Source organism: Apodemus sylvaticus, chromosome 21 (assembly GCF_947179515.1).
Source record: "Apodemus sylvaticus chromosome 21, mApoSyl1.1, whole genome shotgun sequence".
Lineage (NCBI taxonomy): Eukaryota > Metazoa > Chordata > Mammalia > Rodentia > Muridae > Apodemus > Apodemus sylvaticus.
Genome location: NC_067492.1, coordinates 23678716 through 23705095, shown reverse-complemented (window position 1 = coordinate 23705095; position 26380 = coordinate 23678716). Strand labels below are relative to the sequence as shown.

Genomic DNA, 26380 nt, shown 5'->3' with positions numbered 1-26380 from the left:
GACAGGTTTTATATAGTCCCGGCTTGCCTCAGATTTACTATGCAGCTGATGATCTGGAACTTCCGATTCTCAAGCTTCCAACAACGTTATAACCCCAGGCACCATTTACAATCAATCCTAGAGCTTCCTGCATGCTAGACAAGCAACTGAACTAACTCGCCAGTTAGATCTGATCTCTGGTTGTCTAAATTTACTAGGTGTTTTTGTTTTTGTTTTTTCGTGTTTTTGTTTTTGTTTTTTCGAGACAGGGTTTCTCTGTGTAGCCTTGGCTGTCCTGGAACTCACTCTGTAGGCCAGGCTGGCCTTGAACTCAGAGATCCGCTTGCCTCTGCCTCCCAAGTGCTGGGATTAGAGGCATGTACACCCACTGCCCGGAGATTTACTAGGTCTTTTTTGATAAATTTTCATGGTCACTATCAATTATCTAAATCTAATTCCTCAAATTTTATTTTAGCCACGAAATGTGGAGGCAGAGGCAGGTGGATCTCTGTAAGTTTAGGGGCAGCCTTTGTAAAGTCAGACATGCTATATATGTGGATTCTTGGAGGCTCCAGGAAGGAGGAATTTAGAAAGCATTCTAAATACAATAGGAAGCTCCTTGAGTGACCTATGACTTGTTAGATTTTCTTTGGCAGCCACAGGAGAACAAATGGAGAGGACACAAGATTAGAAGCAGAGCCATGCAATGATTCTTGCCTTTCAGTAGAGATGACAAGACCAGAGGCTGGGTAAGGCAGAGCTGGGGAGGAGAAACCATGACTGTCTCTGTTTGTTTGCTTTTGGTGCTGAAGGTCGGGCACAGTCCATTTCCTGTTATCTACAGAGCAATGCTTTCAACTTACTAGATATTATTTGAATGTCCATGAGTATATGTTAAAGGCCATTTTATGCACGGAACGTAGAGGTTAACTGGGCATCTTCTTTAATGCTCTGTGGATTTGAATCAATGTGATCCTTCCTCACTCAGCCAGGCAAGGTGTCCCACGCCTATAGTTGCAGTGCTAGTGGGTAGAGACAGGTGCATCCCTGCAGCTAACTGGCCGGCCAGCCTAAAAAAGAAAAGCTGAAAGGCTCCTGAGGAATGAATGATACCAGAATTGACCTCTGGCCTCCACACTCACCAGCAAACAAATGAACATGCACAAATGCAAACATTACTCCCCCACTCTCATACATGACATATGTATAAAAATGTCTCCCATTACTTTGAGTGTTAACTAAATTAACAAATACGAAAAAATATACAATATGTATACATTAGTTAGACAAACATTAGAGAGACAGGGTTTCTCTATGCAGATCTGGCTGTCCTAGAACTTCCTGTGTAGACCAGGCTGGTCTTGAACTCTCAGAGATTGGCCTGCCTCTGTCTCCTGAATACTGGAATTAATATTGTGACAGCACATACATTTTAACCCCCCCTGTGATGCCATAGATAGAGGCAATCAGATCTATGTGAGTCTCAGCCCAACCTGGTCGACAGAGCAAGTTCCAGGACAACTTGAGCTACACAGAGAAACCAAAGGAAAAAAGAAAGAAAGAAAGAAAGAAAGAAAGAAAGAAAGAAAGAAAGAAAGAAAGAAAGAAAGAAAGAAAGAAAAAAAGAAAGAAAGAAAGAAAGAAAGAAAGAAAGAAAGAAAGAAAGAAAAGAGAAGAAAAGAAGAGAAAAGAAAAGAAAAAAAGAAAGAAAATGTGGACCATCATTCCAGGCTGTTTTACTATTGTATAAATGACACGTAGATACACATCTTTCATCCTACTGTATACATAGTAGGTAATACATTTTGGATGTGAAGAGATTCCAGCTGTGAACCCAGTTGCTTAGACCGGGAAATGGTATTTTTCTTTTATTTACAAATGAGTAAAGTCCACACAATTAACCAAGATCTCATTGGCTTTACTAGAAATGCAATGGTAATATGCGGGCTTCTGTCTTGGGTTTGTTTCCAAGGGTTTCTTTCCTTCGTGTTAGGCGAGTGCTTACCTCTCTTCTCACTTAACTCTCTTAGCCCTGCCTTATTTCCAGAGAGGGTCTCTCTCTCTCTCTCTCTCTCTCTCTCTCTCTCTTTATAGCCCTGGCCGTCCTGGAACTCACTCTGTAGACCCAAGTGCTGGGATTAAAGGCGTGTGCTGCCCGCCACCACCTGGCTTACTTCCAAGTTTCTTTTTGTTTTTGTTTTGTTTTTTCCTGAGACAGGGTTTCTCTGTGTAGATGTCCTGAAACTCACTCTGTAGACCAGGCTGGCCTCCAACTCAGAAATCCGCCTGCCTCTGCCTCCCAAGTGCTGGGATTAAAGGCGTGTGTCACCACCGCCCGGCTACTACCAAGTTTCTAATTGGCCTATCTATCCGCACCTCCTCATCATTGTCTTCTTTGTCTGGCTGATTCCTTTCTGGCATTTATTGATTATACATCTATTGACGCGTATCCACCCGTTATCCAAAAGACACTCTAATCAGTCTCCAGATGAGGGCTGGGGTGGACCTGACTGCTGTGTTTTCCCCTTCACTCTCTGGCACATAGTAAGCAGCTAGTAGCGGTCTGGTTTAGGTCAGTGAGTCCAAGTAAGAGGTAGCTGAGAGTCCGGAGAGTGCTCTCAATAAAAGTGACTCCAGAAGTTCTTCTGGGCTGACTAGAGTTTCCTCTAGGCTAAAGAATGCAGTCCACTACAAGGTACTGGGGGTTGGGGGATTTTTATAGCAAGCAGCAGAATCTTGTCCAAATCCTGGTCTGCAGGAACTCCACCTCTCCGTTAGGGGGCGCTGCAGCCCATGCCCGCACCAAAACGTTCTTCTGAGGCAGCATGGAACTTGTAGTCTTTGTGTGCTTAGACCCAGAGCGCTTGCGCTCACGAGGCACGCGCCCCGTACCATGAGGATTCCGGGTCCTTGTGAGGGGTAGCCCATGCGACAACGTTCCATTCGAATACATATTTCCCTTTCGTCTAGGACGAGCTTCATCCGGAAAATAATCGACTCCGAATAGGATATCGCGGTGCCCAGGAAAGCAGCCGGAATAAGCCCGCCCCGTCCCGGAAGTGAGCGGCGTCTGGCGCGGTGCATTGTGGGGGGCGTAGTCCTCCTTTCCAGGCGGTCCTTCGCGGCGTCCCCCGGGCCGACTCCGAAGCGCAGGCGGGCTGCCGGGTGGGTAGCGCGGCGCGGGCGGTCCGCAAGCATATTCTGGGCACGGGGCCTCCGCCCGGGACCACTGCGTCGGGCGGCAATAGTGAGAGGCCTCTGAGAGCCTCGCGCGGCGCCGCCCGTCGAGGAGCTGAGGCAGGGGCCAGACCCGGCCGTCGAAGAGCTCAAGAGGCCGGTGGGCCGGGCCGCGCGTCGCAGCCATGCCTGGCTTTACGTGCTGCGTACCGGGCTGCTACAACAACTCACACCGGGACAAGGCGCTGCACTTCTACACGTTTCCCAAGGACGCTGAACTGCGGCGCCTCTGGCTCAAGAACGTGTCCCGTGCTGGCGTCAGTGGGTGCTTCTCCACCTTCCAGCCCACCACGGGCCACCGTCTCTGCAGCGTTCACTTCCAGGGCGGCCGCAAGACCTACACGGTGCGCGTTCCCACCATTTTCCCGCTGCGTGGCGTCAATGAGCGCAAAGTAGCTCGGAGACCTGCGGGAGCTGCAGCAGCCCGCCGTAGGCAGCAGCAGCAGCAACAGCAGCAGCAGCAACAGCAGCAGCAGCAGCAGCAGCAGCAGCAGCAGCAGCCGTCTCCGTCCTCCTCCACTGCCCAGACCACCCAGTTGCAGCCGAACCTGGTGTCTGCCTCTGCGGCCGTGCTTCTTACCCTTCAGGCCGCTGTAGACAGCCAGGCTCCGGGATCAGTGGTTCCGGCGTCCACGACTCCCTCGGGAGATGATGTGAAGCCCATCGACCTTACAGTGCAAGTAGAGTTTGCAGCTGCTGAAGGGGCAGCCGCCGCTGCCGCAGCATCCGAGCTAGAAGCTGCTACAGCTGGGCTGGAGGCCGCTGAGTGCACTCTGGGCCCTCAGCTTGTGGTGGTAGGGGAAGAGGGCTTCCCTGATACTGGCTCCGACCACTCGTACTCCTTGTCTTCGGGTACCACGGAGGAGGAGCTCCTGCGCAAGCTGAACGAGCAGCGGGACATCTTGGCCCTGATGGAAGTGAAGATGAAAGAGATGAAGGGCAGCATCCGCCATCTGCGTCTTACCGAGGCCAAGCTTCGTGAAGAACTTCGAGAGAAGGATCGCCTGCTTGCCATGGCTGTCATCCGTAAGAAGCACGGAATGTGAATGGTTCCCCTCCAACCCCCAGAAACCTGCAGAATTCGTGACTCCTTCCAGCCCAAGGAATCCTCAGGCAGATGTTGAACTCCCTAATATTCTGGTTGACAGCGCTGAGGTTTAGGACAGCGGGACTCCAGTTGGTCAGTTGGCACCATCCTCTTTCGTTTCCTCCTGAAGTAGGAGTTGGGGACTTCAGAATCTGGTGACACCAGCAGTATGACTGTCTCTCACTCCCCAGTTCATGTTGCAGATTCTGGTTATACAAAGGCTTCAGAACTATTGAACTTGAAACTGACTCTGGAGGGGTGCAGATGGAACTCTTAGGAACTGTGGGTTTGAGGAAACCACATTTTAAGGTTGGCCAGCAATCAGAGACAGCTTTACTGTGTGTAGTGATAAGAGATCTCAGTAACATCATTTCTCCTTTCCATGCTACCCGTTTCAGGTGCAGCCTGTGATTCTGATGGGGACTAGTTGATCTGTGCCTCTGCCTCTTAGGACCTCTCTACCCAGAAGGTCATTTATGAGAGGGCTCTGGGGTGATTTGCTGATGGAGATCCAGCTTACCAGGGACTTAGGTTTATCTCGTTATGTTTGCTACTGGTTACAAATTCTATTTTCTGTACAATTAGACTGAAGTTTTCACTGTGTTTGGCAAAACAAATTAAACAAAAAAAGTAAGGTTTTTATTTGGGTTTCGACCTTTTTTTTTTTTTTTTAATTAAAGCTAAGTGTCCTTGAAATATGGGGATATAGGTCTTGGCCTATTTGAAAGAACAGGCTAGCCCCAGAAAGTAGAGATGCTTTAAACAACTGGACCCTGTTTCTCCATAAAGCACATATATCTTCATAAAGTTCCTTGTTCAAGTCACTCCAAAGAGTTCGGAAGTTGCATGAAAGATCTTGGTTTGTCCGTGATTATTTCTCTGGGTTGTTGTGTATGTGTGTGTGTGTACATATGTAAATGTGTATAGTATGGGGGTGCCTGCCAGAGATGCTATACAGTCTTTTTTTTTTCTGGAGACAGGGTTTTCTTGGGGTTGATGACTTAGCTGATTAGTAGAGCACTTGACTAGCAAGTGTAAAGCCCTGGGTTCAGCCCTCAGTTCTGGAAAAGAGGCGGGTGGAGGGGGTGTCTGCTCACTTGCTTGGGTCTCAACCAGAGATAGGCTGTTTGGCCAGCCAGTGAGCCTCAGGGAATCTGTGTATCTGCTTCCCCAGTGCTAGGATTACAAGTTTGCATCACCACGCCTATTTTTTGTTTTTTGTTGTTTTTAGTACATGGGTTCTGTGGATATGCTTGCGAGGCAAGCACTTTCCGAACTGAACTATCTTTCCATCCTTTCCCTTGATTTTTAATGTGTGATTGAAAAGTTAGTGGGAATTGTTTTGTTACTCTAGATTCTTGATAAGTTTAATTTCTTTTTGGAGGGTGGGGGCAGGGAAGGGTTGAAACAGTGTCTCTGTCTCTGTAGCCCTGGATAGTCTGGAACTGCAGACCAGGCTGGCCTCAAACTCAGAGATTTACCTGTCTCTGATTGCCATTAAATCTCTGACTGAGATTAAAAGTGTGTACCACCATGCTGGGCTTAATTTCATTCTTGAGTTCTCATCTACAGTTGAAGTTTGTTTACCATTTCACCTCCTGGGACATGTAGTGTCTGCAACAGATGTGGATGTAATTACTTAATAAACCAGTGAAGTTCAGAGCTAGAAGCAGCCTCCTCTTTCAGGCACCAGGGATTGTTGTTAACGAAGACAGTCATTTCCATGGTCCTTCATTGTGAAAGAGGGAGATGAGTAGAGGGTGTTGAGGGATTGGTTTGTAATCCCTACCCTCGGTTTGGCTGCAGGGATTCAAGATGTGCACCACCACCGCCTGATGTGAATGACTTAAAACAATTTATTTTCATTACTTTGAGTTGTGAGTGTGTGTGTGTGTGTGTGTGATTGTAGCTGCCTGAAAAGGCCGGAAGGCCATTAGATCCCTTGGAACTAGGGTTACAGGCAGTTGTCAAGTCATCTGTGGGTACTGGGAACCAAAACTTGGGTCCTCTCTGAGCAGTATGTACTCTTTAACTACTGATGCATCTTTCTAGTTCTGTCAGTGCCTTTTAACATCACCTGTTTCTGTGACTGTTGGGACACATGTGAACTCTACCCGCTTAGGCTCTGACTCATTTCTGAGTTAGTTATGGACCGATCACCTTGCCTGGGGACATGCCCTATGAGTGTAAGCTCAAGTGTACCCAAAACACCAGGGTCTACTTCCTTCCCTTATTGTCCTTTGACTTTGAATTAGGAAATGGGTCTTGAGAAAGCTGCAGTGTGTTGTATAGGTGCCCAGGTTAGGGAGAAACTGAATCACCTTTTAGGGTTAGCTTTGGCTTGTGATCAGGTGGTGTGAAAACACAGCAGTGCATTTCCAGGCCACCTGCCAAACTCTTATATGTCAATACTCTTTCTTTGGAGTAGAGGGCTTCCCCCTCCTGGGCCACAATCTCAGTGTATCCTTGCGCTCCTGTTCTTTGAAAGAACAGCTGTTGTCTGTCACCTTGATTCTTTTGAACCCTTTCGCAGCATTCCCTGGATCCTTCCTCCTGTCTCATGACTTGCTCGTGTTTTGTTTTCTTGGTGGGGGTGAGGCTCCAGATGTGTCACCAACAGGGTAACATGAAGTTCAAAGTGACTGGCTGGGTAAGAAAACCAAGCAAAGTGGTCTGGATAGATGGGATTTATTCAAGAAGCTTAGCCTAGTTTTATCAGTCATCCCCAGGAGGGGTAAGGCTAAAAGGGCAAAACAGAAGCACTAAAGATTTTTCTGGCAAGGAAGATAGTGAGTTAGGGGTGTTTGCAGCCATTTTCCTTTATCATGGGTCTTTGGGTCGGTAGCAGAGCCATTTGCCCAGCACAGGCCTGACTGAGAGGTGTTACTTCAAATATTTGTGTCGCCCAGGAAACCGAAAAGGATATTGAAAGTAAAGGGGAAGGGGTGGGAAGATTATTTACAATCCGGCCACTAGTGCCAGTTATTTTTCTTTCAATAGAAATTAAAGTTGGAGGGTGAGTTGGCTCAGTGGGTAAAACAACTTGCCTCCAAATCTGAGAAACTAATTTTCAGGCCCCAGTGGTGGACGAACTGACTCTCGTTACGCTTCCACACCCATGTCATGGCTCATTCCTCCTCAACACAAATAAAGTGTAAAAAAACAAACAAACAAAAATAGTTGTCCTGTCTGCTGCAACAAAAACAAGTAAACCTAGAAATTTAATTAAGTAAAAGAAAACCCTCACAATCCTGTTTTGAAAATGCCTCTCTGTACACGTGAGGTTAACCCCTCCAACTATATGGCCCACCTTGGATGAGCGTTTGAGTCGCAATAAAAGCCTAGTTAGTTACCTTCCAACCAACTCTGGGGTAAGTGGCTCCCTCTGAGGTACAGCTAACTCAATGAACTAGAGAAGTTTAGCCTCGGCTGGCCGAGGAGCAAAGCTAGTAGCTAGAGCGCCTAAAGGGAGTAGGCTTTGGACTCAAAGCCCAGCCTAGGGGCCTAGGGAGGGGCTGCTGGGACAAGCTAGCTAGCTCCAAGCTAGACCAGGCTCCCACGGAGGCGGGGTCAGGCAGCTTCGATCACACAAACCTAGGCGGGGCCAGACCAGCTGGGATCCAGCTACAATCTAGACCTGGCGCCAACTCCGAGTTCCAGAGGCTTCCGCTAGACCACAATTCTCAGGGGCTCACCCGGACAGCCTCCCTCCCTAACTTAGCCTCTCCTCCCGCGCTGCGATCCGTGGCTGAGCCTTCGCGGATGACATTCTGGGAAATGTAGTTCTAGCCAGGTTCACTAACGCGCATGAGAGGTGCATTGGGACTACGTTTCCCGGAATGCAACGGGACAGGCGAGGGAAGGCAAGGGGGAAGGGACAGTCGGTCGCAGACCGCGCTGGGTTGCCGCCGCCGCTGCCGCCATCGTGCCAGCCCCACGGGTGAGTGTTGGGGCCAGCGCGCCGGGGCGGGGGCTGGGCCGCAGGAGCCGCGCTCTAGGCCGCCGGGAGCTTCTGCTTCGAGGCCCTGAGAGGCCCCTCCCCTCTTCACACCCCCACGGCGGCCCGAAGAGGCACGGGGCCCGCACCATGTGTCGCGCGCGGCTCCGCCTACCGCGGATTGTCTGCGGCCGCGGCCAGGGGAATGCTGAGAGCCTGACGGACGCCTGTCCGGGCCGCCCTGTGTCCTGGCTGATGGCCAGATCTTTTTCTCTTGTCCGGACGATCAGGATAGCTCTCAGGGCCCCGCCCTGTGTGGCCTTGCCTGGCTTGCTCGAATCCTGCAACCTCTGCAGGCAGGTTGGCGGGCCGATCCCAGACCCACGTCCCACCACCCGCCGGCGAAGATCCGGGGATGGGCAACGCCACCCAGCTCGCTCCAGAGCCAGCATGGGTAAGGGTTGCCCTCCTGCCGCTGCTGGGGCTTGGGACCATTGCCCGGTTCCAAACCATAGCCCGGCTAGGATGTAGGTGAACGCTTTTCTGCTTGATTGCCTGCTGGGAGTGCACGAAACTTAAACCGCTACCTCGGTGGAACCTGTGCTGCAGTGTCCAGCATGGAGGACAAGGGCAGGGAATCTGGGGTGGGAGGGGATGCCTCGTGGGACTTTACCTCTAGCTAGTCCTGGAAAATTTAGTATCTTTGAAGAGGCAGCTACCGGCAAGTAGGCCCAGCCTCCACCCTTCTTTATCCATGACTAGGCTCCAGCTCTGGGGTGGGTTGCCTGACTTTGTTATAACGGAAAGAAGACGCCAAAGAAGTGGAATTTGTGTGAGCCTTCAAGGTTTTTGTTAGATTTCTCAGGCAGGTCCCAATTCTAAAATGTTTAGAACCTCGTAGAGTCAGCATAGCATAGGCTGATAGGAAGATGACTCCTTAAGAATAAAATGATGGGGTAGGATTGAATTCAAGAAGTGGACTCTTAAGCTTGAGGTCTTTGAGCCCAGAGAAGGTGGAAGGAACCTTGTGGCTAGAACTCTGGTTTAGACTGTTTGTGCCTTTTGAAGTTGTTTGCATAGCTAGAACTAGAAGTCACAGAATGTCTGCTTTCTCTTCACATGTGCCGGGTCTGCCTGTGAACAGTCAAGAAGCTGGTTGGATCTTGAGAAAGTGCCTTAGAAATGGCACCACAGATCTTCCATCACCTTAAGTTCCTGGAGACGTTGTGTATTTAACCAGTTACTCTGAGGCAGGCTTTGAGAAAGCACTTCTGTTTGAGTGATGATAAGGAACTAGTGTCTGAAAAGCTCCCAGGACTTGGCAGAAAGCATTTCTTGTCAGGTTGGATTCTCTCTCTGGTCCGTTGCTGGCTTCTGTGTCACAGTTCTTAAAAGGCCTAGGAGGTCCCGAAGATCTGGGCAAGCAGAGTGCCTGATCTTTTAGGATGACTTGACTTAGGGCTCTGAAAGCTGAAAGACACTGTCTTTAGTGCCCCCTTCTCCCTGAATATTTTCTCAGATACTGTTTTTCTGGTTTTTACTTTTTCTTTCTCTGGTACAGTTCTCTGCCCAGTCATTCTCCCTAGTCAAAGGCAACAAGCGAAATCTTGCTCAGATCTCACCAGGGCCTACCTTCTATGGACTCAGCTTCTTAATCCATATTATAGCTGGTAAGCACATGGAAGTAAGGCTTATCCAGCAGGCTCTGGAGAGACTCCCTGCTTGTTTAGCTGAGCAGCGAGGGAAGGACTATCCACAGAACATATAAGGTCAAAGAAGTAGGATCCACTTGGAACTAAAAGCAGCTATTTCCAGACTTGTTGGAGGTAGGGATGTAAATCAGTTGTTAGATTTCTTGTTTGATCACGAGCACTGAATGAATTGGGTGTGGGGGCGCAAGCATGCAGTCCCTCCCCGTTTATCTACCGTCCTAGGGGTAGGAGCTTGGCATCAAAAGTTATATCTTCAGCTGCATAGGAAATTCAAGGACAGCCTGGGATACATGAGACCCTGTCTCAAGAACTAAAACTCCAGCTTGTCTGGGTTTTAGATGAGCTATATTTATGGTTGTAGATCAGCTTGCATAAGCCAAGCTTCTGGGTGGCTTGCGCATAGGATCTCTCTCTCTCTCTCTCTCTCTCTTCTCTCTCTCTCTCTCTCTCTTTCTCCCCCTCCCTCCTTCCCCCTCCCCCCCTCTCTTCTTTCTTTTTGTAGTGCTGGGAATCAAATTTTAACTTTATAAATGCTAGGCTATGTGTACTTTAGCACCTTCAGGATAAAAAAAGATAGTGTTCTTCTCCAAGGTGAGCCAGAAATGGAAGGAATTTAGGTTTCTCCTTATTCCTTAAGTTTTCGGGGCTGGAGAGATGGGTCAGTGGTTAAGAGCACTGACTGCTCTTCAGAGATCCTGAGTTTAATTCCCAGCAACCACATGGTGGCTCACAACCATCTGTAATGGGATCCAGTGCCCTCTTCTGGTGTGTCTGAAGACAGCTGTAGTGTACTCACATAAATTAAAATTTTAAGAAAGAAAAAAGTAGTTCTCAGAAACGTCTATCTAGAATTAGCCGTTGGCACCCTGACCTCAAGAAGCCATCTCTTACTGGACTTGGCAGGCCATTTAGTTCTGAGAGACAAAGGAGAACTCTAAGGTACCTCAGAATCTCTCTGTGCCTTTCCTGTCATGTAGGAAGTCATGGGAAGTGGTACCTGGCATGGGACAGTTGAGTATATAGCTGCACAAGGAAGTGACAAATCCCTTTTTGTTTGTTCTACCTAAGAAAGAAGATTTTTTTTTTAAAGATTTATTTATTATATGTGAGTACACTGTAGTTATCTTCAGACAGACCAGATCTCATTATGGATGGTTGTGAGCCACCATGTGGTTGCTGGGATTTGAACTCAGTACCTTTGGAAGAACAGTCAGTGCTCTTAACCGCTGAGCCATCTCACCAGCCCCGGAAGATTATTTTTTAATTATTTTTCACATTTTATGTATGGGTATGGATGTGCCACAGCTTGGGTATGGAGTCAGAGGACAACTTGTAGAAGTCAGTTCTCTTCACCATGTGGGTCCCAGGGACCAAACTCAGTTCATTAAGTAAAACAACAGGGACCTTTACCAGCTGAACTATCATCTCAGTAGCCCCAACTTTTATTTTGACACAGTATTGCTATGTAATTCAGAGTAGTTCTGAACTTGCTATATAGCCTAGGCTGGGCTTGAACTCTTACTTCAGCCACCCAAACTACTAGGATTATTGCCCCACCACAGTTGGCCTTTCAGTATAAAATTTGGTCCATTATTTGTATGATCCCACTTCTCTCTGAACCATGTCTTTTTATTCAGCGGCCTTTGCAGTAAGTGCATTGAGATGGCGAATGATAAAGGGAGATAGGTGCAGAATTCCCAGTGTTTAGAATCAGAAGGTACTTTTTTGTCAAAAAAAATGTAAATGGTGACATACCTGTAGTTCCAGCACTTGTGAGATTGAAGGAATGATTGTGCATTTCAGACCAGCCTGGAACAAGACCCTGTCCTCAGACATACCATTGGTGACAACAAAACCATTCAGGTCTTCAACCCTCTTGGGGCTGAATGACCCTTTCACAGGGTCACCTAAGACCATCAGAAAACACAGCATTACAGTTCATAACAGTAGCAAAATTAGATATAAAGTAACAATGACAGTTTTGTGGTTGCAGGTCACGGCAACATGAGGGACCTTGTTAGAAGGTGTCAGCGGTGGGAAGGTTGAGAACCACTGCTTCAGAGTGAGAGAGATGGCTAAGCGGATAGGTTTGCAGTCCAGGAGGGAAGACATGAGCTTGACTCCTCAACACCGGTGTTAGAAGCCCGGCCAAACTCTTAGAACCTCAGCATGGTCGGACACAGACTGGAGCATTGCTAGGCTTGCCAGCTACCAGCCCTGTTCAGTGAGTGTCTTGAGTAAAGCCAAGAGCAGGGCCTCTGATATTTCTTTTGACCTTTAGGCACACATCCGTGCACATCCCATGGAAAAGAAGATATCTGTAATCTTATCACTTGGTGTGAGGCTGGAGGCAGGAGCTCAAGGACAAGCCCGCTTGATGAGCACTTCTTTAATCCCAGTACTTGGGCGGAGGCTGATGGATCTCTAGGGCGAGGCCAACCTGGTCTATAGTTCAAGTTTTGGATAGCCGGGGCTACTCTTAGAAATCTTATTTTGAAAAACAAAGCAGGGCCTTGGTGGCACACGCCTTTATTCCTAACACTTGGGAGGCTGAGGCTGGTGGATTTCTGAGTTCAAGGACAGCCTGGTCTACAGAGTGAGTTCCAGGACAGCCAGGGCTACACAGAGAAACACTGTCTTGAAAAAACTAAAAAAGAAAAGAAAAGAAAGGAAAAACAAAAAAGAAAATACAGTTCAAGGACAGTCAGGACTGTTTTATAGCCATGTCTCAAACAAGCTTCTGGGCTCCCTCTTTAGGGCATTAGCATTTTATTTGGTGTGAGCAAAGTTTGTTTTGTTGTGTATTTTCTCTGAATATTCAGATTTCTTTCCCACAAACATTCTTTGGTCCTTTCTCTTATGTTTGACTCTCGGATGAGGCTATAAGGGAAAAACAACATAAATCCTGTCTAGCCCTGATGCTAGAGAAAGGTGCCAGTCAGTACTAAAGGTGATGGAGTAGAGAGCAAAACCTTAGTGGGTCCACCTGCTTCTCCAGTGACTGGCAGAGGAGGGGTACACTCAGAATGCCAAGGAATGTCACAAACATTGTCTGGCCTCTCCCCTTGCCTAAAACATGGGTGGGTAATCTCACCCAACTGAGGCTCTCTCAGGATCAGCTTGATCTAGTGACAATCAGTTTTCCCTTGAAATCCTGCCCTGTTCCTCTGCTTTCCACCTCTGGAGTAGCTAGTATTACATTACAGGCCTAAATGTCTCCATCATTCTGTTTTAGGTGGTGCTTGTGATATGCTGTGGTATAGTTCAGTGGTAGAGCATTTGTCTAGCAGACAGGAGGTCTTAGGTTTCAGTCCCCAGGTTTTGGGGGGGGGGCAGAGATAAGAAATGAGAAGACTGCTTGTTTTAGACAGCATTTCGCCTTCTCACTGGGGCCTCCAGGACAGTCTAGTGTGCCAGATGAAGTAGAAAAAAAACATTTTCCAATAAGGACATTGAAAGTTAGCAGAAAGCCGGGCAGTGGTGGCGCACGCCTATAATCCCAGCACTCTGGGAGGCAGAGGCAGGCGGATTTCTGAGTTCGAGGCCAGCCTGGTCTACAGAGTGAGTTCCAGGACTGCCAGGGCTATATAGAGAAACCCTGTCTGCGGGGGGGGGGGGGGGGGGGGGGGGGGGGGGATCCAAAAAAAAAACAAAAAAAAAAAAAAGTAAGTTAGGCAGAATTTCTTTGGGTTGCACCTCAAGTGGAATTTTAATTTTAAGTTTTTCTTTGTCTTTTGTTTTTGTTTTTTTAATTTTTTTCCGAGACAGAATTTCTCTTTGTAGTCTCGGAAGTCAGCAGCTGCCCCATATCCCACACCTGGGTTAAAAAAATGAGAACATAGCCAGGCAGTGGTGGCGCGTGCACACACACACACACACACCCCTACCACTAAATAAATGCGCTAAAAGGAACAATGACTACAAAGTTCTCAGGTGGAAATGACCTCTATCTGTTCTAAAACTTCAAAATGCCTGATGTGGTTGCTAACAAGGGAAGAAAGTGGGTGGCAGAGTCAGGACTAGACAGCCAGGAGGGCTGGCGGCCTTGAAGATAAAGTAGTAAAGAGGCTTTCTTCCAGATCCCAGGAAATACTGGAAGGCCACAGACCCTGGGAGTGCTGTGCTTGGTGCCCAAGAAGGTGGTAAGACTCTGTGGGTGCTGGGAGTTGTACCAAGGTCCTTTGCAAAGAGTGGTCTTAACCAGGCAGGGTTTTTCGTCTTTACTTTTATTTCATGTAGTGTGGACTGGCCTGTGCTCCCTATGTAGTCAGATATAACCTTACACTCCTTATCCTTTTGCCTTTAATTCCCAAGTGGTAGGATTACCAGTGTGTACTACTATACCCAGACAAGACAGGCTGGTGCCCTGCTGGACCTTCCTGTCTTGGGTTGCTGCTGCTGTGTGTGTGTGTGTGTGTGTGTGTCCAAGCCCTTTATTTTATTACATTTTGTCAGGAGGGGTAGCTGTAATACATATAAAAGTCAGAGAGGAACTTGTAGCTCTCAGTTCTCTTTTTTGCCATGTCGGTTCCAACAGGTTTGATAGCAAATGCCTTCACCCACTGAGCCATCGTGCCAGACTCTGGCCCTTGTCATGTGTCTGCTCTAATTGCATGTCTGTCCATACACTCTACATGCCAGGTGTGCACAGAGGTCAGGAGAGGGTTTGGATCCTGTGGAACTGGCATTGTAGGTGGTTGATAGTCAACACATGGATCCTGGGATCCAAACCTAGGGCTTCAGTAGATTATCTTTTTTTTTTTTTTAAAGATTTATTTACTTATTATATATAAGTACACTGTAGCTGTCTTCAGACACTCCAGAAGAGAGCATCGGATCTCATTACAGATGGTTGTGAGCCACCATGTGGTTGCTGGGATTTGAACTTAGGACCTCCAGAAGAAAAGCACTTAGCCATCTGACCAGTCCCCAATAAATTAGCTTAACTGCTGAGTCATCTTTGCAGTCTCCTGATACTTATTTTTTGTTTGTTTACTTGCTTTTGTTTGTTTTGACACATGGCATCTCTTTAGCACAGACTGGCCGAAAACTATTCCTCTCTAATCCCGAGTGCTGAGATTGTAGCCATGAACTATTGCATACATCCATCCTTAGCCCTTAGAGTGAACATCTTAGAGTGGGCCTGCTTTGTTGCTCTGAGATTGAGCTCAGCTCAGAGGTTGAGGGCTTTGTGCCCAGAGGCTCCTGTTTCAGGATTCAATCTGCTCATTTTTATCGTTCAGAGAACTCAGCTTGTCATTGGAGTCCTGGCTCTGAGACCCACTAAACTTGGACAGGCCAGTTCTCCCTAGCAGCTGGACGCACTGGGTCTTGTTCATCTCTAACATGAGTATTGCTAGGGTTGGGGAGTGCACAGCAGGCTCTTTGCACAACTCTCCCTTTGCTTTGATCGGTGCCTGTTTCTGAGACCAGAGTCTCCATGATGTGCAGATTGTTGCTATTGCAGATTCTTTCTTTGGAGACCCTTGACATTTAAAATACAGATAAAAGCCTTTCTTTTAGGTCAGCATCTAACAGGGTTTATGGCTGGTTTCTTAGGGGTGTGAAAAACCTGAAATTATATACAAGGTTTGTAGTCTCTTCCTTCTTGCATACTTCTTGGCAGAGACTTATAGATTTTGTGATTCTCGGGCGATTTTTGTAACCCTCCCCCAGTGGCCTAAGGGTCCAAAAAAGGTTGATGTCAGGGGCTGGCAGCTCCTTGAGGAGCCTGGCTCTAGTCAGTCTGTGGGCTACTGAGAAGCAGGAGATGGTGTGGCTGTTGGCTTCTCACAGGAGCTGTAGAAACCATAGGATGAAGGGTAGTTTGGTTCTGTTTTGTTTTGTTTTTTAATTTGGTTTTTTCCAGACAGGGTTTCTCTGTGTAGCCCTGGCTGTCCTGGAGCTCACTCTGTAGACCAGGCTGGCCTCGAACTCAGAAATCCACCTGCCTCTGCCTCCCAGAGTGCTGGGATTACAGGCGTGCGCCACCACTGCCCGGCGCTTGTTTTTATTTTTAGGATTTACTTATTTTATGTATGTGAGTCTGTATCTATGAGTCCTTTGTTTTAGGGTTTTACTTTGGAGTAAACATGTTAGCGGGATCAGAGCTTTCTGACTGTTCCGAGGAAGCTTTCTTTCAGCCCTGTCCTGGACACCTCCCCCAGGAGAGCAGCACATGTGGATGGGAAGGGCCTGTGTTCTGTTGCTCTTTGGATTCAGGAATGCTGGCTTTAAACTGTAAGTTGAAAACTTACTGAATCAATTACTTGCTGTGCTGTACATTCTGTCCTTGGGAAGGGTGTGTAAGGATTATGTGTCTGAAAATTGACACAGGTGGCCAGGTGTTGTGGGCACACATTTAATTAAGCCCAGTATTTGGGAGGCAGAGGCAGGTAGCTCTCTTGAGTTTGAAGCCAACCTGCTCTACAAAGCAAATTCCAGAACATCCAGGGTTACCCAGAGAGAGTTGATGGGATTTATACCTGTGGCAGGTCAACACTGGTGCCTAGTAATGAGTTGATAAACAAATACGGTCTGACCAGTGTCTTGGAGGAGAATAAGAATTGACCAAGCAAGTCATTGTATTCTTACTAGGGACTCACCTTCACAAAAGTCATGGTGAGCAAGCACTGGGCCTGGTGTGTGTGTGTGTGTGTGTGTGTGTGTGTGTGTGTGTGTGGTGTTAGATGCATACAGAGTGAGTGGCTGACAAGACGGGTGGGCATAGATCGCCACCAGCACAACTTAGAGGGTTTGATCTTTGTTTGTCTTGTTCTTTCTTGTTTTTGTTTTTGCTTTTGAGACAGGGTCTAGTGTAGCTCTGGGTGCCTAGAACTTACTGTGTAAGCTCTGGGAACCCTGGCCTCCTGAGAGCTGAGATTAGAGGTGTGCACTGCTTCTTCTCTTTTTTATGTATTTTATTTGTATGGGTGTTTTGTGTGGGCCTGCTGCCCTTGGAGGCCAGAAGAGAACATCAGAGTTGGAGGGGTTATGTGGTTGCTGGGAAGTGAGCCCAGGTTCTCCAAAAGGATAGCCAAAGCTTTTAAACACTCTGCCATCTCCAGCCCCATCTTGTGTTTTTTATAAACCAATATTTATTTATTTATTTATTTATTTATTTATTTATTCATTCATTCGAGACAGGGTTTCTCTGTGTAGCCCTGGCTGTTCTGGAACTCACTCTGTAGACCAGGCTGGCCTTGAATTCAGAAATCCACCTGCCTCTGCCTCCCAGAGTGCTGGGATTACAGTCGTGCGCCACCACCGCCCGGCTTGTTTGGTTCTAAGTTACAGGGTCTTGCTATATAGCTCTGACTGACCTGGATATCACTATGTAGACCAGGGTGGCCTTGAACGAAACAGAGATCCTCCTGCCTCTGCCTCCAAGTGCTGGAATTAAAGGCCTGTACCATCACAACAGAATCTTATTTTTTTTTTTTTTGTTTTGTTTTGGCTTTTAAATGTTTTGGTTTAATTCAAAGTGGTACAGAATTCAGAGTACAATGAAGATGGAACAGTAGGCTCTGGTGGGATTCCAGACTCAGTTCACTTTCAATTCACAGCTGAGGTAGGAATTGCTGAATACTAGAGACAAGCTACTGCATTATTCATTCACTTTATTCATTGTTTTGTTTTTTTATACAAAAGTTTATTACAATGTACAACAACAGGCTCCAGGATAGCACTTCATTCTAGCTATTAGGTGGCAAAGATGTTATGACAGGGGATCCAGATGTTGGACAGATTACAGGATAACACTTCATTTTAGCTGTAGTGGCAAAGATGTTATTTATGGCAGGGAATCCAGATGTTTAAATAGGAATGGAAGAGGAGGGTCACCATCACCTCAGATGTGAGGAACAGCTTACTTTTTGCCAGATTTCTTAATTCCACCTGTGGCCAGGGGGCCTTTCCCCGTGGCCTTGGCTTTTAGCTCCTCGAGTTTCTTCTGTTCCTCCTTCTGTTTCTGCTTGAAAGCCTTATCTTCCTCGTCCATCTCCTTGGCCTGCTTCTTGGGCTGTTTCAGGGGCTTCTTCTTGCCACCTTCCCGGCCCGACATGGCGCCTCCAGCCCCTTCACCAGACCCTGATCCGAATCTTATTTTTTGAAACAAGCATGTCACTGTACAGTCTTGTGGCCTGGAACTACAACAGCCCTACTGGAGCCGACCAAGTACTAGAATTACAGACATGTTCCATGTTTCTGGCTGCTTATTTTAAGAGGAGTCTTGCTCTGTAGCCCTGGCCTGCCTGAGTGCTGGGCCTGGAGGAAGGCAATACTACACCCAGTTTAGGTTCAGCTTTAACCCAAAGGCTGCAGTGGTAAAGGAAACATGTGACCAGCTTGGTGATTTAGGGTTCAGTTATACAAGACCAAGTCAGCCCTGACATCTGAGTGAGCTTTGGGTGAGCCCCTCTGCATCATTTAACCTCTATGACATTTTCTTATTTCTACAGTTCCATGACTTGGGAACTTCATCACATGTCATGTTTGGGTCCATGGCAATAAGTACACAGTGAGGCAGACCTGGAGTGAGATTGGTGGTGGCTCCTGAAGCTGCTTTTGGTCTCCTTAAAGCAAAGGTCTTTATGCAGTCTTTGGTTTCGTCTTGTTTTCTTTTGTTTTGTTTTGTTTTTGAGACAGGGTTTCTAATTCATACTGGCCTCTAATTCCTTGTATAGCCAAGAGACATCTTGAACTTTTGATCCTCCTACCCCTCCCTCCAAAATCCTGGCATTACAGGCACATGCCACTTACATCTGGTTTTTGCATTGCTGGGGATCACACCCAAGGTTCTGTGCGTGTTAGGCAAGCACTCTACCTAAGCCCTGGCTTATTTTCTATTTTGAGACAAGATCCCACTAAGTTAACCCAAATTGGCCTTGAACTCACTTTGTAGCTCAGTAGCCCTTGTACCAGGGTTCTTCTTAAGTTAGCTTTTCATGTAGGCTTGTAGCACCAGTCCAGACTTTATCCAGTTTTGAAGATTCCTTTTCACCACTCTGAGAGCTCCTTGTGCTGCCCATGTGGACCAGCATTTCATTTTGTCCCTCTGCTACTGCTTTAGCTAGAGATGTTTCCTATTAGAGAGTTAGCTTACCTTTAAGGACAATTCTGCTAGGTGTGGTGGTGTCTGCCTCTGCTGGCAGAGTCAGGTAGATCTACATAGCAAGCTCAAGGGCATCCAGGGCTACTTACTGGGACGCTGCTTCAAAAGAAGCTAACACACAACAAAACTCTACCTGGCTGGACAAGGTAGCATGTGCCTTTGATAAAACACAGGAGGCAGAGTCAGATGGAAAACAGACCAATCTGGTCTACATAACAAGTTCTAGGTCAGTCAGGGCAACTTAGTGAGACTCTGTCCCATATAGATACTTAGGGTAGATAAGATGGATAGGACAGTACTACTGAAAAAAGAACACACACCCTCCTGCTTCCTGTGCTGCCCCACTGTCCGAGCACACGCCAGTCTGTTTCTCTGCTCTCAGCCTTGCTTTCCCTCTCAGATGTCCCAGCACCATTACTCGTCTGCTTTGTGCTGTCTCATACTTGGTGGCACTGTTTCTTCTGCCTGGCGTGTTCTTTTCTAGGACCTCCCCTTGATAAGGGCTGAGAGCAGAAGGAGGCCTGGCCCTCATTACTCCTGCAGCTTTTCCCAAGAGCTCTTGGGAACTGGGCTACATATCTCGGTTTCTGCGGGGTTGGAACATGCTGAGTGGATACTCTGTTAGAATGTGCAGGATGTGAGGGTGGGAGAATGTGGACACTTCTTGGAAATGTGGAAATGTGACCAAAATTGCATGTGAAACTGGTTGTAGACCCTATGCTTTTTCCATTTGTTGATTTGTTTCTTGGCACAGATGTGAACTGGGGGCACACCTGTGTTCCTGTGTACGGGCGTGGCTGGACCCAGGCTTTCATCTCTGCTTGTTGTAGGCTTTCCTGGACATTTCTTAGTCATGTGAGCGCAGTAGCTGTTTTTAGTTCAGCTACCTCCTGGGGAGCCTAAAATAAAACTGGCTTCATTTCCTGGCCCGTCGTTGGCTAGCGTATCATCGTAGATGATTGGGAGATTGGAGTTCTCTCTGGTCCTTTACTCTGTCCCTTCCTGCTGGCTCCTCCGGCCTTTAGTGAGGTCACAGAGACTTAGTACTTACCATGTTAAGCTGCACAACCACCAGCAAGCTGGAGTTACTGTCTTCAGTTTTTTCAGAGAAGATGTGGAAGCCCTAGAAGCAGTGATGTGTAGCTCTACCACAACTAATGCTTTTCTGCTGGGGTGAAATTGCCCTCTTACTGTTGTCTCAAACCTATTATCAGGACAGAAGATGTGCTCCTCTGTAGTCAGATCCATACAGAACAGCATAGGGGTCGCCAGGGCCCACAGGAAGTGCGGCTTTTAACAAAGCCAAAGTGGTATCTTTGGGGTGGTGGCCTCGAGCTGTATAGAGACACCCTTCAGGAGCAGGGTAGTGGTGAGACCAGTGCTGTGTGGAGCTGCCCACTCATGCCTTCATCTCTTTTTCCCTTTCTCATCCTGTCACAGCTCTGATGTGAGTAGAGAGTATCATCACTGAAGAACTGACACCAGAAAAGACCAGGTCAAGAATCACCTGGTCTCAGAGATGTTAGGTGACTCTTTGGAACTTGCTGTGGTCAGGAATGGAGTCTTTAGAAGCCGTGTGTCCTTCTAAACCCCCATCACCATCACCATCCTTAAGACAGTATCGGAAGCTTGAAGGCTAAAAGAGAAACATTCTACACAGAAACATCAGTAGTTTCTGGTCTGATTAATGGGCAGGATGGCAGTAACTGGCCTTGGAGGTTGTTGAAAGGATTAAAGGGAACCGTGGAACTGGGGCTGGTGCTTAGTTCCTCCTTCTTCACCCCTTGTTGGACATAGGGCCTATTCTGGTTTTCCTTTACCCTAGGTATATCCTCAACGCCCATCTTGGCACCCACTGTCATCAACTTAGAGGTCCTTAGAAGATGGGCTAAATGTCCCCACCACAGGTCAGGGTTGTCACATGCCCTGAAGAATGGGTATCAGCAGAGAATCTGCCTGCATGAGGAGGCTAGGAAAAGACAGGCTGCTGCTTGCTTCTGTGGTACTAATATTTCTGTCTCTTTTTCCCTGGTCTTGCAGGTCTCAGAGAGGTGGGTGACTCTCCAGGATGGGAGACAAGCCAATTTGGGAGCAGATTGGATCCAGCTTCATTCAGCACTACTATCAGTTATTTGATAACGACAGAACCCAGCTAGGCGCAATTTACGTAAGTCTTCAACAGGAGAACCAGAATAAAGCCCTAGGAGAGTAATTTGGCTATCAAGAGTAGGAATTGTGTCCTGGACAAGAAGTTTGGGCTTTGCCATTCAATGTGGTTGGCACCTTATCAGGTCACATAGTCCTAGGAGTTTCTCTCTGTAGCAAGTATAGACTAGGATTCATTATCATCTGGAGGCAGCAGCCATGAGCATTCTCAGTGCAGTGCTGGCTTCCAGAGGGTCACTTGTGCAGCTTTGGAGGCCAGAACATCTGAGTGCCTGTGGAGGCAAAGTTAGCCCAAGGAGTCTTCTAGGGACATTGCCTCATGTCTTTTTTGTTTTGTTTTGTTTTTTGGATTTGTTTTTTTTTTTCGAGACAGGGCTTCTCTGTATAGCTCTGGCTGTCCTGGAACTCACTCTGTAGACCAGGCTGGCCTCTAAATCCACCTGCCTCTGCCTCCCAGAGTGCTGGGACTACAGGCGTGCGCCACCACCGCCCGGCTCGCTTCATGTCTTAATGATAATCATTTATTCATTCTTGAGTCTTCCTGAGATTCAGCAACACAAGCGCTTTGAATCAGGCTAAGCAAATGGATCTACCCAGTATAGGAAGGAGTGGCCATAGATCCTGGGTGAGCCATCAGAAGTTGTCAGTATTTCTTCCAGAATGCTAGGGTTCATTCAGAACTCTTGAAACTAAAGGCATCTTAGGAGCAGGAACAGATTCATCCTAGATGACCCAATGTCTTTATGAGTTAGAGGGATTGCATGTAGGCCCTCATGCACATAGGACAGGTGCCCTATCCCTGTCCTGTACCCCAGGCAGTTCCTTTCACTGTCTCTCTGACAGTGCTGACGTCCTGACTGTATTTCATTGCTATCCACATTTTAGATTGATGCATCATGCCTTACGTGGGAAGGGCAGCAGTTCCAGGGGAAAGCTGCCATTGTGGAGAAGCTATCTGTAAGTAAGGTCCAGAACCGAGGTACACGTGGCTTCTTTCATGCCTCTTCTGACCTCAGCTTACCTCTCATTCTTTCTCTTGCAGAGCCTTCCGTTCCAGAAAATTCAGCATAGTATCACGGCGCAGGACCATCAGCCTACACCAGATAGCTGCATCATCAGTATGGTTGTAGGCCAGCTCAAGGTAGCACTGCCACTGTGTTTCAGGGCAGGAGTAGGCAGGCAGAACTTCTCTGTGGATGTAACCGGCTTATTGGGGGGACATCTAAAATGACTGTCAAAACCCATCGAAGTGGCTGCCTAGACCCGCATTGTTTAATGTAACCGCCTTCAACCACTGCAGCTGGCATTTCTTTTTTTTCTTTTTTTTTTTTTTAAGATTTATTTATTTATTGTATGTAAGTACACTGTAGCTGTCTTCAGACACTCCAGAAGAGGGAGTCAGATCTCATTAGAGAGATGGTTGTGAGCCACCATGTGGTTGCTGGGATTTGAACTCAGGACCTTTGGAAGAGCAGTCAGTGCTCTTAACCGCTGAGCCACCTCTCCAGCCCACAGCTAGCATTTCGTAACTTTCTTCCCTTCTATCCTTGGTGCTGGATATCGAATACATGCTAAACAGATACTTTCTGGTACTGAGCCACCCCCTTGGCCCCACAGTTATTTCTGCATATGTATTTTTGAGGTCAGGTCTCACTGAGTATCCCCTCACTGGTCTAGAGCTTGCTCAGTACACCAGACTGGCTCCATACAATTTTAAATTGTGTTCATTAAATTAAAGCATACTTCCTTAGTTGTATAGTTAGATTTCAAGTGCCTGTGGTCAGTGGCTGTAATTGCAGAAAGTTTTAGTGACAAGCACTGGTCTAGAGCCATTACGGGAAGGGGGCAAGGTGAATAGGAGGAGGGGCAAGCTGTACTGCCAACTCTAAGGCTCCTGTGCCATCCTGGGGTATAGATAGACCTGCTGACTGGGCACTTTGAGGTAATCCTCAGATAGCCCTCAGTGCTACCACCCAAGCCGGTGCTCCCTCGTTCTCTCTTTGAGACAAGGTCCTGCTATGTAGACCAAGCCCTCTAACTCACACAGATCCTCCTGCATCTGTTTAATAACTACTGAGATGAAAAGAGTGTGCCACCATGACTAGCCCAAGCTGACTCTTCACTTGGCAAGCAAAGCAAATGAAGTCCCGCCTTTTTTATTTCCCTTTTCCCATAAGAAAAAGAAAATGAAAAAAAAAATTGTATGTGTGCATGATGGGTGTATTATGCCGCAGTACACATATGGAGGTTAGAGGAAACTTGTCTCCTTACATTTTTACATGGGTCCCAGGAATCTAATTCAGGTCACCAGGGTTGTAAGGCCTTTAGCCATTTAAGGTGTGTGTCACTGTGCCTGTCTCCTTTACCCCTCTTAAAACCTGTCATCCTTACAGTCAGACACTTTCCAAAAGCCTCTTCCCAAAGCAGGGCAGATTGCCTGACCCCTTGGCCAGGTCTCAGCTCTCTAAAACTATGTTGTGGTAGGATTCAGCCTGTACCCACGTGCATTCCCCTTTAGATCAGCTGGATAGTGCTTCCTGAATCCAATATGGGTGTAGAAAGAGTGGCCTGTGGCTCTGACTTAGAGCCAGGGCAGCTCCCACAAGTCCTACCTTACTTTTTCCATCAGGTCCTCTTGCCATTTCAGGTTGCTCTGCCCAGAACCTGCAACCAAGTAGGCCTTACAGTGTGGAGGCTTTCCCAGGGAGCTCATCCTCTGCCTTCTTAGGCTCAAGTAGTCAGTGATTCGCAATTCACACCTAGTTTCAGATTCCTCTTAGAGTCCCAGCTGGAGCGTCAACTGACCGTTCCCTCTTGACACTAATTCTTAGAAAAGGAAGTGAGGCCGGAGCGTGTGTGTGCCCTGGGTCTCGCGTCCTGGTCTTCTGAGCTGTGCTCAGAGGTTTGGGGCCCTCCTTTCTGATGCAGCGCTGTGCTGGTCATTCCCCCATCCTACTCCAATTGTGATCCTATTGTGAACTTTGTGTTTGTTTTTGGGGAGACTTGCTTGCTTGCTTTAAATAGTTTTGTCAGACACACACTGGCAGGCATATGCCACTGGGCCCAATGTGAACTCAGTTTTAAGATGTAAACCATTTATCAGTAATTTCTCCTGATTGGACTAACTGGTTTTATTAAACACTAAGATGGTTCACAATAAATTAATAGTAAGTGCTTCAAGATTCCTTAAACACTTTGATCACTTCTACCCGGAGACGTTGAGTTAGAAGGCAGGCAAGCCTTCAATACACGCATGAGCAGCTACTTATTGACGCGTATGTGGCAATAGTAGTTCGACACATAGTAGTTCACACAAATATCTGTGCTGTACTGGAATTGAGGTTTAAGATAATTAGTACCTGATCCCAAAGTTGTACCACCATTAAACATCCTTTCTGTTCCTCAGCCCCCTTACTAAATCTTTTCTTTCTCCGTTCTTACAGGCTGATGAAGATCCCATCATGGGTTTCCACCAGATGTTTCTATTAAAGAACATCAACGATGCTTGGGTTTGCACCAATGACATGTTCAGGCTTGCCCTGCACAACTTCGGCTGACCGCCTCCTGGCCAGATAGTCACGCTGTTTCCTCCTCCCTCTTCCCAATCCTATCTCACTCCTCCAGATGCTCCAAATATCATACACAACGAGCAGGGCCGAGGTGGGAGCGGGTGCAGTGCGCTTCTGTCACCACGGTGTTGTGCATGATGTTTGGATGCTAGACTAGTTGCATCTGACAGGAAAAGTTTGTGTTGTACCAGCGCATGCCTTGGAAAGACTTAAGTAATGCAAAAAGATTGTCGGTTTTTGGTTTTGTTTTATTTTGTTTTTTTAATCTACTGACAAGTTGCTCTAGTAACCCAAAGAAGTGAAGGAGAAAGCAGCTGCCTCACCAACCGCCCAGATATTGATTTGTTCAGATGTTTCAATGCCTCATGATACAATAAAACCACAAAAATTTTCTTAACAGTTTAAATTGTTTTAATTAGTTAAGTAGTTGGCTGGGCATCAACAGTTCTGGCCCACTTCTCTCCTGTCAGTCCCTTCCTCCCCTCTCTGCCTCACCGCAACAGTACCTGCTGCAAGGAGCAAATTCACTCCAGTGGCAGTTCCAACTAAGCTCTCAAGTCGGCTGGGGCAGAGTTCTCTGCAGCCCCAGGTCTTTGGAAAGCAGGTCTGGCCTGAAGCTTCTCTTGAACTGAAGGCTCTTCAGTCAGCTCTGACACCTCCAGTGGCCTCTGCTCTGTAGATTTGGGTCTAGTACCAGGGTAGATAATTTTGTAGCAGCTAAAAAGGCCTTAGCAAATATGACTTCCCATGTTTATACCCTCTGGGTTGAAGTCCCAGATGGAGAGGCCTGCTCTATACCCAAAATCAATGACAGTCAGATGCCCACATTCTGCAGATGCTATGATGCCTGCCTGGGGTATCAGCCAGGCCCCACTGGGTGGAGTATGAATTCCACACTACGGAAGGGTCGGTGTGAAGGGGTCTTGCTCTAGCTCTCCCCTCAAGACTTTTGTAGGGCATTTACACACCATCTCCTTACTTTCCACACACCCTGTACTCTCTTCAGTTCCCAGGAAGTCTTAACTATTATGGCAGTTTCTGCCCTGTTTCCTAGTCTGGGCACCGGTCTTGCTCAGCACGAATATAGCTTTTCATCCTCGAGACCTCTGGGTAGTATAAAGCTACCAAAATAGCAATTGCAAGCTAGAAACAAGCCTAGGATTTGGGGCTTAGGATTGGCTCCGCACACCTGAAAGCTTCCCCCTCCCCACTATCCTGCACTGTGAGGGGAGAGTAAAAACTTCGGCATACTCCACAGGTTGCCTGGTTACACCAGCATAGTCATGGATACTACACAGGAGGTTCCAGTGGGATTGCTCTCTAAGCTGCTGTGTATTGGGGGAAGTCAGGGTGGGAGAGAGGTAGATGCCAGCTGCCTCTTAATCCACCCTGTATAAAATCTGCAATACAAGCTTCTTCCATGTACCTGTGCCTGAAATGTCTGCAATAAAGAGGTGTTTGTAAACAATGGTTTCTTTATTCCTAACTTAAAGTTGCCGTTTGGGACAAAGGGTTACTGGGAACAGTTTTTGTGGTAGAAACTCTCTCCCCTGCCCTTGCATTTCCTGGGGCTAATGATCT

General features: G+C 47.3%; 3 protein-coding genes across 4 annotated transcripts; 2 read left to right on the top strand and 1 right to left on the bottom strand.

Moving 5' to 3' along the window:
* The first annotated feature begins 3096 nt into the window (after positions 1-3096).
* Positions 3097-4945, top strand: Thap11 (THAP domain containing 11). Its single transcript, XM_052166886.1, has one exon. It carries the CDS (start codon positions 3342-3344, stop codon positions 4260-4262), a length of 921 nt encoding a protein of 306 aa, XP_052022846.1. The 5' UTR covers positions 3097-3341; the 3' UTR covers positions 4263-4945.
* A 3197-nt stretch (positions 4946-8142) lies between these two features.
* On the top strand, positions 8143-25198 carry Nutf2 (nuclear transport factor 2). 2 transcript variants are annotated; one of them, XM_052166510.1, is made up of 6 exons: positions 8163-8243; positions 14032-14094; positions 21105-21231; positions 22116-22187; positions 22273-22371; positions 24674-25198. In XM_052166510.1, exons 3-6 carry the CDS (start codon positions 21133-21135, stop codon positions 24785-24787), a joined length of 384 nt encoding a protein of 127 aa, XP_052022470.1. In that variant the 5' UTR covers positions 8163-8243; positions 14032-14094; positions 21105-21132; the 3' UTR covers positions 24788-25198. The 2 variants fall into 2 exon arrangements, with proteins under 2 accessions (XP_052022469.1, XP_052022470.1); XM_052166509.1 differs by lacking the exon at positions 14032-14094 and having other exon boundaries at positions 8143-8243.
* On the bottom strand, positions 17552-18046 carry LOC127671653 (translation machinery-associated protein 7). The gene has a single exon (XM_052166511.1). It carries the CDS (start codon positions 18012-18014, stop codon positions 17820-17822), a length of 195 nt encoding a protein of 64 aa, XP_052022471.1. The 5' UTR covers positions 18015-18046; the 3' UTR covers positions 17552-17819.
* Positions 25199-26380: the final 1182 nt, after the last annotated feature.

Coding starts and splice junctions, on each gene's coding strand:
- LOC127671653 (XM_052166511.1), bottom strand. CDS start 18,014: ATGTCGGGCCGGGAAGGTGGCAAGAAGAAGCCCCTGAAACAGCCCAAG.
- Thap11 (XM_052166886.1), top strand. CDS start 3,342: ATGCCTGGCTTTACGTGCTGCGTACCGGGCTGCTACAACAACTCACAC.
- Nutf2 (XM_052166509.1), top strand. CDS start 21,133: ATGGGAGACAAGCCAATTTGGGAGCAGATTGGATCCAGCTTCATTCAG. Junction 21,232..22,115: donor CCCAGCTAGGCGCAATTTAC/GTAAGTCTTCAA, acceptor TCCACATTTTAG/ATTGATGCATCATGCCTTAC. Junction 22,188..22,272: donor CCATTGTGGAGAAGCTATCT/GTAAGTAAGGTC, acceptor TTTCTCTTGCAG/AGCCTTCCGTTCCAGAAAAT.